The sequence below is a fragment of the Brassica oleracea genome, chromosome C3, assembly GCF_000695525.1.
Source record: "Brassica oleracea var. oleracea cultivar TO1000 chromosome C3, BOL, whole genome shotgun sequence".
In the NCBI taxonomy this organism is placed as follows: Eukaryota; Viridiplantae; Streptophyta; class Magnoliopsida; order Brassicales; family Brassicaceae; genus Brassica; species Brassica oleracea.
Window position 1 is genome coordinate 33,307,474 of NC_027750.1, and position 13,605 is coordinate 33,321,078.

General features: G+C 36.0%; 2 protein-coding genes across 2 annotated transcripts; both read left to right on the plus strand.

Moving 5' to 3' along the window:
- Nucleotides 1-7,922: 7,922 nt before the first annotated feature.
- LOC106335752 lies at nucleotides 7,923-12,788 on the plus strand (the record flags this gene model as incomplete). Its single annotated transcript, XM_013774356.1, is given in 9 exon segments — nucleotides 7,923-8,247; nucleotides 8,320-8,372; nucleotides 8,767-8,849; nucleotides 8,933-9,013; nucleotides 9,215-9,320; nucleotides 9,473-9,532; nucleotides 9,792-10,084; nucleotides 10,400-10,929; nucleotides 11,461-12,788. Coding segments are annotated over 3 exon segments (831 nt in total). The 3' UTR covers nucleotides 11,549-12,788.
- Nucleotides 12,034-12,669, plus strand: LOC106330426. The gene has a single exon (XM_013768893.1). The coding sequence runs from the start codon at nucleotides 12,034-12,036 to the stop codon at nucleotides 12,667-12,669; it is 636 nt and encodes a 211-aa protein (XP_013624347.1).
- Nucleotides 12,789-13,605: the final 817 nt, after the last annotated feature.

The following is a 13,605-nucleotide window of genomic DNA, read 5'->3' on the forward strand; positions in this document are numbered from 1 at the left end:
AAACAGTTGAATATCTCAAGAAATAGTTTGAGATGAAAGATCTTGGAAAACAAAGTTTTGTTTGGGATTACAGCTTGAGTACATTAACAATGAAATCCTTGTGCATCAAATAGTATATACATAAAAGGGTACTCAAGAGATTTAATATGGACCAGTCTAGTACATGGGCGTGAGATCACTTGTTTTGGACACTGATCCATCCAGTCCGAAGGTGGACGATAAAGAAGTCCATTTAGTCCTGAGATGGACGATGCAGAAGTCTCGTTTTAGACACTGATCTGATTGGTCTATAACAAGGACGATGAAGAAGCCTTTGATTTTGGTTTATTTTATACTAACCAGCCCAAAGAGGGGTTATTTGGTTTTGTTGATTTGTTTTCAGACATGTTATGTTTTACACATGGTGGTACACGCATATCACAACAACATCATCCAAGATTTCGTGTGTGTGTATTTGAGGTCGATGACTCAATATGTTCGATCAGATTGTGGCATGGCTGATGGTAAAGAAGAACCAACTATCATGTTCAAGGACGGAGCATATTCTGCCCAAGATCTTCATCACCCACGGATTGCAGAAAATTGGAGAGGTCCAAGGGACCTTCAGTAATGTCCAAATCAGGGGGAGTAATGTGTGTTGTACTCTTTTTCCTTCACCATGGTTTTGTCCCAATTGGGTTTTCCTGGTAAGGTTTTAATGAGACAACATTAAAGCACATTACAAGCTCTAAATGGTTATGGCATCCAAGGGGGAGTGTTATGAACCAGATTGTGGATGGCTCATAACTAAGAGATTATGATTTATAATCTTTCCATTTATCTATGACGGTGTAATCTCCTATATAAAGAACCTATATGTTAAAGATAGACTTTTCCATTACTTTTATAAGAGTTCTCTATTTTATTGAAAATTTGGTATCAGGAATTTCTACCCGATTAGTTTCTCTCCATGCTCCATCCCATGCAGTATTCTCCTAGTCCTATGACCAATGCCGTCCCATAATTTGGGGTGGCCTAAAGCACAAAAAAAAATTGTGTGGCCTATTATATAAATACCAACAATATATAGCAATACACTAACATCAAGTACAAAAGTGTAAAAAGTAATCAAATGGTTAAAATAAAAACTATATTGGACAAAAGGGGGATCGGTATCCTAACTCAATTCAAACTTGTTAACGATTAGACCTAGCTAATATTTGGTGATATGTGGCCTTAATTTTTCTTCTATATATTGTGGCCTAAAACATATGCTTTACTTGCCTTATGGCAGGGACGGCCTGCGTATGACTCAGGTTCTTTTGAAATTCTCAGTTAACATTTGAACCCTGACTTTCTTTACTGTGACGACTATTGTTCACGTAACACTTTCAACCAGAATCATCTCGACCTTGCTGTTTCTTAAGATTTTACTTTTCTATCAGCAGCTCCTGACGATAGATCAAATACTTCTTGTATCATAACAAACAAAAATTCTTACCCTCGACTTGTTTTCCAGATTCAAGAACACACCCACCAAAAGTTTAACCTAACTCATCATAACCTAACTCAGCTGGATTCTTGCTTCTATGATTATTTGATAGTTCTTCATCTCTTTTTCTTCATGGAGTATCTCAAGAATAATGGATTTAAGTGTTTAAAAATGCTTTGTTTGTTTGTTTCTCCGCAACAATTCTTGTAGATCATGTTCCTTAGGCCATATTTTCATTGATGCTTTACATATATATATATATAGAGGAACTATTGAAATTGCCTTGGTTGATTTGGATTTGTGTAATTAAAGGATTGGTTAGTTCTGTGATGTTTGCTTCACAATCATACGTACAACTAACTTTAACAAGTGGTCTACAAGACAAACAATTGAAATCGTTTATATTATCTATTTATCTAACGCGAAAAGCGTAACTACTAACATAAACCTATGAAACAAAGAGCCGAACTATGTCGATTAAATAAAAGAAACGAAAACGAATTATATAAAAGGCGGGAATGTATCACAAGCTAAAATACCAAAGAGATTCCTCTCATTCTAAGAAAAAAAGCTTTCCACTCCTAATCGTCGAAGATAGTCGTCGTAGGCTCGTCGCTGAGTAGTAAACTAGGTTTCTTCTCCCCCATATTAGCTCAACAAGTGCCACAGTAGCCTTGACCGCCACAACGACCACCTCTAAAGCGACCACCAACAAGAAGACCACGGCCACGACCACCGGAAAAACGACCATAACTGTCATAACTGTCCTGACCGTAATCACCAGGAAAACGCCAAAAACGGTCGTAATTCTCCCGACCATCATCGAAGAAGCGACAAAAAGGGTCAACGGTCTCCTGGCCACGACCAGGCCCAAAGGAAAAAATATCAAAACGCTCATCACCCTCTTGACCACGACCACGGCCACCGAAAAGACCAAAACGCTTATCACTAGCTTGCCCACGACCACGACCACCGAAAAGACCAAAACGGTCATCATTATACTTTTCGTCAGATTTCTCGGCAACATGATCACCCGAGCCCTCCTCTTTAGGAATCTTTGTATTTGCTCTAGACTTTTTCTGGAACGGTTCCTCATCAGAAGATGATTCATCTATAGACATATTCTTTGCCTCGGCTTTCGCAGAGGAAGTTTTAAAAGTTGCAGCAGCTTTATTATTTAAACTAATCGATGCGAACAACAAATCCACCTTTTCTTCCATCTTTTGAAGACGACAATCCATCGTTTCTTCGATCTTCAGAAGATGATCAGCCATACCTTGCAATATTTCCATCACATCAGATATTTTCTCATCATTCGTATCGTTCTTATGTTTCTCTACGTCATCTTTATGTTTCTCTACGTCATCTTTCGGCTCTCTAACTTCCTCTAGATGTGTTGTGGCCTTAATCACAACAGGAGCTGCTTCAGCTGTGGTAGCGGATTTATTGTCCACGGAGAAGAAGGGAAGAAAGCGTCTAGGTTAATGAGAAAAGGTGAAGAACGCTGATTTATTATGATATTACAATTATGAGAAAGATTACATAGAAGATTCGACAACCGACAATACTACCTGCTTTATGAGGATCTACACCTAACTGTATCACCTGAGCCATCCTACGAAGACCTACGCCTGGCCGGATTTTACTTGCACCATGTTGAACATCCCTTGTAAGTCTTTCTTCCATAGTCTCCATAATTGTTTAATAAATCGATTTCTCCGGAAATTGAAACCTAAACCTCCTATAATGCGCAATCTGCAAGAAATTGCATAGTCTGGGATTTGAACCCCAGACCTGGATGTAGAAGCCTTTAAACCTTATCCACTAGGCTACGGTGCTTCCACATTTCAAAATTACAGTCTATTGATATCATATTTTTATATATATTTTTTATCATACTTTGGTTAATTACTACAAACTAGTTGATCATCCGCACATTATGCGGATTAATATATATATATATATACCAACCAGTTTTTAACTATAATGTTTATTTTATAAAACAAAAAAATTATTAAATGAGGAACAAATTTTAAATTATTATTATAAATTATAAAAAAAAAATATTTATATTGGTAATCTATGTATTAAATTATGTTCTTTTTGTTTCATAGTTTTATTTATGGGATGTAGATTTTAAATCAAAATCTTTTATATAGTAATAATTAAATAAGGAAACTTGGATTTGAAATTAAATAATTATTATATTTTTGGACTGAAAAGAAATCTATTGAAACTGAAAGGATTTAAACAATCAAAACTCATAAAAAAAATCAACAAAGTAACAATATCCAACAAACATTATTTATTCTCTATAATTTAGATGTTTAAAATAGTGAGACAAAAACATAGAAATAATAATTACACAACATTATCTTTGTATTCTCTTATATTATATTTATATTCTTTTTTATTTGTCAAATTTTTAGTGTTATTTAATGTTTTAATCCTAGTTTTCATGCTTCCATATATATTTTAAATATTTTTAGTTAATTTTAATTTTGTAGTTATAGAATATTTACTATTTTGGTTTTAAATATATTATTTTGATAATATTTGTGATTTTACGGAAAATTCATTATTAGAATAAATACATTTGTGATTTTGATGTTCGTCATGTACATAATATAATTTATATTTTACGACATATTTTCAATGATGATTTACCTTTAATCTCAACTTTAATATTGTAACAATATGTATTTGGATTAATATTTTCAATAAGAATCAGAGAAATTGTCTATAATATTATTCATTAAAATAATAAAATAAATATAAGATAAACATAATTATGATATTATCGATATATAATGTTAATATAAACGATTAATATCTATTTATTTATTAAATATCCTAAATATCATAATAATTTTGTATATTAAATATATTTATTAAAAAATAATAGTATATATATATATCATTAGAATATGTTAATGTTTACTAATTATCTTAAATAACATGATAAATATAGATATTAAAATTTAATTTTAAATAATAGTATATATTAATTAAACTAATAACTTATCCTAAAATTATTCAGAAGATTGACAAGTGCGCAAATTCACTTCTTAAATAATAGTATAGATCTTAAATAACATGATAAATATAGATATTAAAATTTTAATTTTAAATAATAGTATAGATATCAATTAAACTAATGACTTATCCTAAAATTATTGAGAATATTGACAAGTGCGCAAATTCACTTCTTAAATAATAGTATAGATTATCAAGGGTTTCTACTATTTATTTTATGTCATCTATCTATCTATAATATTGCTTAAGAACTAATTTTGCTGATTTGCTGATTTGCTGATTTGTCATGTTATCTATAATTTTAAGAACAAATCATTAATTTTAATAAACAATTATATTGATTTGCTTTGTCATGTCTCTGTATGTTCGCTTACTTTGGTTCTTAGCTCGTCCATGTGAAAACCATATGTTGCTATGTTCCATTAAAGAGAGCTATCTAGTTTTAGAGTGAAACGTTTTGGCGGATGTCTCTAGTCTTGAAGTGTCTTAGATTAGAGTAGGACATTCAAACTGAGTACATCCGTTACATTTTGTGTTCTCAAATTTGATAATTCGGCTCATCAGTGAAGAAACCTCCAATGACTATTTCTTGTTTCTTGAGGGAAGAGTAGTTGAATACATAGTTCCACCTTTTAAGTTTATAGATGCTTTACCTTTTTGCTTCGTTGTTCCAGAACAAGAATTTTCTAGCTATGTTATACGCTGTTGTTCGCGTGTCTTTGAGCCGTTGTTTATAGACTGATCTCTGAAACTATTGTTTTAGATGAAAAGGGAAAATTTGATGAGCTGGTGGAAGAGAAAGTTGTGAGGATACTTGTGGAGCCGAAGAGCTTGATGCATGTGATAGGAACAAAGATGGACTTTATAGATGATAAACTAAGGTATGCAAACCCTGTCACATTAAAAACCTTATGTCTGTTTTGTATATCTCTCTTGACAGATTTTGAAACGTTATTAACTTTAATTTTGTGTTTAATTGCAGATGAGAGTTTGTGTTCATCAATCCTAACCACCAAGGTCAATGCGGGTGTGGTGAATCGTTCATGACAACATCCACCTCCTCGACTGCTAAACAGAGTGGAAATTGTTGCCGCACTATCATATATTACATTGTTAGTTTGTTACTATAGGATCATTGAGAAACATAATGCTTTTGCCAATGAAAATTGAGTTTTTATTGGTCACTTTGGTGCATGTACATTAGAAACAGTCTGGTTGCTTAAAGATACTTCTAAAGCTATGTACAGTACTTGTTCTTTTGATTTCTGGAGATCAATTCATGTATTCTTTAGAACACGAAGTTATAATAAAGTGTTTGGATTATGTAAATTGTTTACATAATGTACGGCCTTTTCTGTTTTCTCCTGAAACCCATTAATAAACCATTCTGAAAGTGTTTCATCTCTTTTAGAGACAATATCCCACTAGTGAAGGTTAAGGCAGATTTTTGGACCCAGTTATTGTCTTCTCTCAAGAACAATGAATCTCTAAGTGTTGAAAATGCTTTGTTAGTTAGTTTGTTTCTTCCGCAACAATTCTTGTCTCTAGATAGGTCATCTTCTACTACAGGTATGTTATTGCTTAGAGGGACTAATGAAGGTGCATTAGTTAATATGGATTTGGGTAATTAAAGGATTAGTTAGTTCTGTGATGACTGACTTTTACATGTGCATTATGCTCTACCAAACTCACAGTTGAAATCTTTTATATATTTTAATATCTTTAACACGAAAATTAAGGTTGCTTTACAAATTACAAATCTGTCAAAAACATATTATTCGCATAACAAGAAGCCGAACTACTTTAGTTTAAGAAGAAAAAAGGAACTATTGAAAAGGTGGCACTGTATCAAAAGCAAAAAATACCAAACAGTTTTTAAGAAAAAAACTTTCCACTCCTAAGACCAAGTCCATCGGGGGTTCCAAAGCCCGGGTCCTACAAAAAAAGAGGAAAAAATTAAATAGAAAATGAAAAGAAATGAGAGAACCGGTATTTAAATGGGCATTTTAAGAACTGGTAAGGATCCCTACGTGGCACATTATTATTGGACCGCAACTCAATCTCTCTCTCTCCTTCGTCGGCTTCTCTCCCGAAATCATTTTGGTTTCTCTTCCTCCTCGAAAGGACGATCTCTCCATCGATCTCCTTCTCACTCGAATCTCTGTTGATTTTGAACTCGATCGCCGCTCGATTTGGCGTTTTCCTCACCGCGCTGTCGATTTCGTTTCTATCCCATGGTGTGAGGCTGTGATGAAGAACAGAAGAGAGAAGGAACTTCTTCGGATGAATCAGTTTGAAGTGAAAGGCTTGTTCGAGGGAAAGATTGAAGTCATACAAGAGGCGAGATAAGTACGAACATCCCTTCTCCGTAGAAAAATAAGTTGTAAAAACTGATGTCGATGATGATTTTGCATGATGATGTTGAGGAAACCGAGTTAGTGTTGATGATAATTTTGCATGATGATGTTGAAAAAACTCGAATCCTTTGCATAGAAACCGAGTTATTGTTGGTTGATTTTAACTAGTGATGATGATGATCTTGGGTTTCTTGGTTGATTTTAACTAATGATGATGCTTAAGCTTCGTGTGACTGTTGAAAAATGGAGTCTTTTGGCATAGAAACACAGTTTGGGTTGGTTGATTTTAACAAGTGATGATGATGAGATTATTGTTTTTGTTTTCATATTGTTATACAAACAGAGTCTCCATGTCTATTGTTGTTGGTTATTGGTTTTCGTTTATCTCTTTACAGAGAACAAACTTTTAATTTTACTTTCTTTGTTGGTTGTCTGAGGGTTGAGGATGTGCGTGGAAGCAAGTTGATGAGTTATTACGGAACCACTCTCAGAAAAAGGTAATGGATTCAACGTCATCAAAGCTTCTGTCTTTCACTTCACAGAGGGGAAGAGGTAATTAAAAGCTTCTTCTCTGTAATAGCTGCTGTTCGTTTGGTTGCCGCAGCTACCTCCGTCTGAGTCTGCGGCAATTTTTTGAAGAAATCGTGTTCGTTTGGTTGACGCCGGAAGCTGCGTCTGACGCCGCGTCTGAACGCCACGTCTTGCGGCTGACGCCAATAAAACCTGCGGTCGCGACGTAAATTATGCAGCCAGTAACGCAATTTACTCTTTTGCCCTTATATATTTAATTATTTACAAAAATACTTAACCCTAAATTGACGCAGCCGCACCTTCTTTTCCATTGACGCAACCTTGCTCGATCTCTTCTCGCAACCTTGCTTCGATCTCCATCTCATCTCTCTCCATCTAAAGCTCTCTCTCTGTCACCAGCTCTCTCCATCTCGAGCTGTCTCCATCTAAAGCTCTCTCTCCGTCACCAGCTCTCTCTCTCCATCTTTCTCCGTCACAAGCCTCTCTCCGTCACGAGCTCTCTCTCTCCACGTCTCTCCGTCACGAGCCTCTCTCCGTCACGAGCTCTCTCTCTCCGTCTCTCTCCGTCACGAGCTCTTTCTCCGTCACGAGCTCTCTCTCTCCATCTCTCTCCGTCACGAGCTCTCTCTCCAACGTAAACCCATCTCTCTCGATCTCGAGCTCCTCCATATCTCTTGATCTCGAGCTCTCTCCCCATCTAAAGCTCTCTCTCCATCTCTCTCCATCTCTCTCGATCTCAGGTGCTCTCTCCATCACGAGCTCTCCCACACAAACCCATCTCAAGCTCTCTCTCCATCTCCAACGCATCTCTCTGTTCTCCGACAAACCCATCTCGAGTTCTCTCTCTTCGAGGTAATAGTCGCATTCTCTGTTTGATACTGATAGTGATGGTCTCTGTTCTAAAGCATTGATGGTATGTTGCAGATTCTTCAAGTGTGAGATGAGTTGATGGTGCAGTGTGAGGATTGTTCTGAGTGGTAAGTGTTTTTGTTTCACATTAGTTTTAGTGTTTGAAATCTTTTCGTGTATTACTGATGTTTGTCTTCCGAGAGCTTGTTGCATTACCACTGTAATATTGTGCTGAGTGGTAAGTGTTTTTGTTTCACATTAGTTTTAGTGTTTGAAATCTTTTCGTGTATTACTGATGTTTGTCTTCCGAGAGCTTGTTGCATTACCACTGTAATATTGAGTGTTGCCTCTTATCATTAGTATAAGAACTAGTGATCAAACCTTTTGTTAGTGTATTGAATGGTCATTTTCTTTAAGTCATTTTTTTTTTGGCTAGCTTCTCTCGTACAAACCTTTGGGCAGTACATATCATCACTCATTTCTTTGAAAACCTTTCTTCATGATTGACCTTTCCTCGTATAGAATCTGAAGTTGAAGAGGTTGCTACTTGCTACTGAGTTAAGTGGAAAAGAGAGCTATAAAGGAGACATACTTTGTTGTTGAAGGTACAATTTAAAATACTTTTTGCACATTTTCTCTGTTCTAAATCATCTCTGTTCTTAATCGTTTGAGTATTTTTTTTTTCCAGCTGTGTCTGTGTGTCTCAATCTCTCCTAAGCTTTGTCTGTCTCTCACTCTCTCGAGACCCTCTCAAGCTCACTCTCTCAAGGTATGATGTTTTTGATTGATTAGTTCTGTTCTGTGACTACACAATGTGACGTTCTGTGTATAGGTGTTTTTGTGATGCATTTGTTTTACTCTCATCAGTGAGTCTGTGATTAATTAGCCGAATTACATCACCAATACGTCCTTGCTTGTACATTTGAGTCTGATGTTCTGGTTCTAAAGGTCTGTTATTTTTTTTTTGCAGGTCTCAGACCCTCTCAAATTCAAGGAGACATACTTTGTTTGCAGCTAGCCTTCTTCACCAGATAAAGCAGCCTTGAATCTAGCTCCACTCGCGGTCAGTCTTTAAGGTAATCATCTCCATCTTCTATGCGCTGCTTGGTTATTGAATTGAATGAGAGCATATGCTTTATCGAAATACTAGTCTGATCCTTTCTGTGTATGTTTTATTTTTTTTGTTCTAATAAGAGCTTGTCTGTTTTATTTTCTATCTTTTATGCAGGCTCTCTCGTCTCAAGCTCACACTCTAAAGTTCCTCTCACTTCTTAAGATGACAAAAGATGTAAGGCTCTCTCACATTAGTCTTGTTATATATATGGAACTGTCAAGTTAAATGTCTTGCTTTGTTTGTTTATGCTTTATGATTAATTTTGGTGTGTGTTTAGACTTTAGCACTTGTTGCTCTCATTCCTTCCGTGCATATCTTAATTAGTCTAGTAGTGCACTTTTAACTTGACTGGGATCCTTGAACGATTATTTTATTCAATAAATGTCTTGCTTTGTTTGTTTATGCTTTATGATTAATTTTGGTGTGTGTTTAGACTTGGCCTCCTGAGGAAATTAGGTATTTTTTCAACTCTATGCGGAAGAGAGAAAAAAAGGAAATAAAGTTGGTATATCAATGAATAAAGTGGGGAAAAAGAACATCATGGAGGCGTTTGAACAGCGGTTTAAGAAAAATTATCCGGATTGGAAGCCCTTCAAGAACAAATACGACACTAGTAGGAAGAAATACATCAAGATTAGGACGCTGACTCAAAATAGGACAGGGCTTGGGTTTGATAACATGGGAAGGATTGACATGTCAGATGATTGGTGGAATGAACGCGAAAAGGTCAGTTTCACATTCTCTCTTTTGTGAACTTAGCTGTATATGTTTGTTATATAGTCTTGTATCTGTCAGTCTTATGTGTCCCAACTGATATTCAGAAATGAAAAAGTCTAGTGTCTGTCTGTCTCATGTGTCCGAAATGAAAAAGTCTAGTCTTGTATCTGTATCTGTTTGTTATATAGTCTTGTATCTGTCTGTCTTATGTGTCCCAACTGTTATAGAACCATCTGTTGTCTGTCTATCTCATATGTCCTAACTAAGATTCAGATTCAGAACTCATTGATGGTACTGACTTACTCTTTCTTTTTTGTTATATAGGAGTGTCCTGGGATTAGAAAATCCGTATGCAAAGAGATTGATAATATGGATATGTTTGAAGCGGAATTTGGTGGTGTAGTAGTAACTGGAGCTGAAGGATGGAGCACTCAACATGGAGAAGCAAGTTTGGATTCTAGAGTGGGTGGAGATGATGAAGCTGATTCTCAGCCAGCAGCAGAGACTCAAGCATTGGAGACAGAAACCCAACGCCAAGCTCAGCGCCAAACACAGCCAGCAGCTCAGACTCATTCTGAGAGTTCAAGAGGAAAAAGAAAGCGTAAGGAAAAAGATATGGTTGTAGAGGCTTGTGTGAAACGGACTGAAGCTCTTGAGGTGAAGAGCATGATAGCGGAACGGATGTTGGAGCGTCAAGAAGCTTCTAGTGTTGAGAATGTGTTAGAGATACTGTCTGCATTGCCTGAAGTGAGAGAGTGGTCTCCATTATATGAAGCAGCAATGGAACTTCTTATAGATAGTGAAGGGAACCGAAAAGCCTTTATAACAATGAAGACAGATGAAGCTAAGATTAGGTTTCTTGAGCTTAGGATCAAGATAAAATGTGATGATTGAGTAGTTTGTGAGTTTGGTGATCTTGCTGGAACTAGTATGGAACTTAGGAGTAGTCTTTTTTTTGTGATCTTGCTGGAACTAGTATGGAGCTTAGGACTAGTCTTTTTTGTGATCTTGTTGGTCTGATCTTTGTATGAAACTCTGCCTTTTGTGGCTTTATAATTTTTATAATCAGTTATCTAATCTTAGTATTGCTTTATAGTCTTATAATCAGTTATGTGATCTTGTTGGTCTGATTTTTATAATTTTGATTGAATAGTTTCTTTCCTGTCTTGGTTGGAGGCAACTATGAAACATGTGTTGTCTGATCTTGAGTCTTTAAACCTCACGTGTATTGTTTCTTATATTCCAAGATCACGTGTATTGTTTCATATTGGTCTTGGTCGGTTTGCAACAGATCACATGTCTTGTTTCTTATTTATATCTTGAGCATTTATTTACTTGAACTTCTGCCTTGGACTGATGATGATTTATTCAATATGGTTTTGTAGATGCTTGAAAGATGGATGTTGGAAGATGAGGATGGTGATTATGATGATGAACTTGGTTTGTTTGATGTGCCTATTACTGAGAGATTGAGTCATAGAACAGATCGAGGAGTAGGATGGCGACATGTTCAACAACTTATGTATGAATCTGATCAGCAATGTTATGACATTCTTCGAATGAATCAAAGGACTTTTGAAGCTTTGTGCAAGATGCTAGCTGAGCGATATGGATTGAAAGAGACTCACCATATCTACCTTGAAGAATCTGTGGCGATGTTTCTCGAGACTGTTGGTCAAGATAAGACGAAGCGGGATATTGCTGCAAGGTATCAAAGGTCAGTGGATACAGTGCAAAGGAAGCTTGATGATGTCTTGAGTGCTATTCTCAAGTTTGCAGTGGATACATTAAGACCACAGGAAGGCGAGTTTGGAAGAGTAAGTCCTGTTTTGAGGAATGATGATCGGTATTGGCCTCATTTTAGAGATTGTATTGGAGCACTTGATGGAACACATGTCTCGGTTCGCCCTCCAAGTTAGAATGCAGAAGCATATAATGGCAGAAAGCAAGGACCTACAATGAATGTTCTTGCTATATGTAACTTCGATATGAAGTTCATATATGCATATATCGGTGTACCTGGTAGAGCACATGATTCAAAGGTCTTGACTCATTGTGCGAGGAATGAGGCTTCTTTCCCACATCCTCCTCCTGGAAAGTATTATCTAGTTGACTCCGGATATCCGACGAGGACAGGTTATCTTGGTCCGCATCGTAATATGCGATATCATCTTGGCCAATTTGCTACAGGAGGACCACCAGTTAGTGCACGGGAGTTGTTTAACCGAAAACATTCAGGTTTGCGATCAGTGATTGAGAGGACATTTGGAGTATGGAAAGCAAAATGGAAGATTTTGGATCGTAAGCATCCAAAGTATGGTCTGGTCAAGTGGATTAAGCTGGTGACAGCAACGATGGCGCTACACAACTTCATACGTGATTCACATCGGGAAGATCATGATTTTGTACAATGGCAAAGTGATGATGATGGAGATGGAGAAGGAGAAGAAGCTGATAGTGACGGTGATGATGATGATGATGATGGTGGTTGCGGTGGTGGACATTTTGTATATGAGCCGACCGGTGATAGAGCGATGGAAGCTTTGCGTGATAACATCACAAATGAGTATAGTAGAGGTCATTTACCGTATTAAATGTTTTAGTTAATGACTTGTTTTTTCTTTGCTTATAAGTTTGATTATCATTTATATGTGATACTTATTAAGACTTTATGTATTTTTTTTTATCAACCAACTTGATGTATTATTTAGCTTTTGTTCGTGATAAATATTTTGAAGTATTATTTTTGTTTTAGTTTATCTTATGATTTATGACAAAAAATAATGTTATACTTGTATATTTGACCAAAAAATAATGTTATACTTGTATATTTGACCAAAAATTTATTTTCAAGTAAATATAATATTTTTATGGATGTAAATATATTTAAGCTACATTTTATTTATTTAAAATATAATTTTACAATTTTTTAAAAATAAAAAATGAAGAAGTGAAAATAGCCGCAGCGTCTGTCAAACGAACAACCCAAAACCTGCTTCCTGCGTCAGCGTCAGCGTAAGCGTCAACTTCATGCGGTTTAGAAACAAACAACAATCTGCGTCAGCGGCAGCGTCAGCAAAACGAACAACAATCTGCGTCAGCGGCAGGGTCGGCAAAACGAACAACAATCAAATGACGCCGACGCCGACGCTGCCGTTGACGCTGAAAACCGCGGCAACCAAACGAACAAGGCTACTATAGAATCATTGAGAAACATAATGCTTTTGCCAATGAAAATTGAGTTTTTATTGGTCACTTTGGTGCATGTACATTAGAAACAGTCTGGTTGCTTAAAGATACTTCTAAAGCTATGTACAGTACTTGTTCTTTTGATTTCTGGAGATCAATTCATGTATTCTTTAGAACACGAAGTTATAATAAAGTGTTTGGATTATGTAAATTGTTTACATAATGTACGGCCTTTTCTGGTTTCTCCTGAAACCCATTAATAAACCATTCTGAAAGTGTTTCATCTCTTTTAGAGACAATATCCCACTAGTGAAGGTTAAGGCAGATTTTTGGACCCAGTT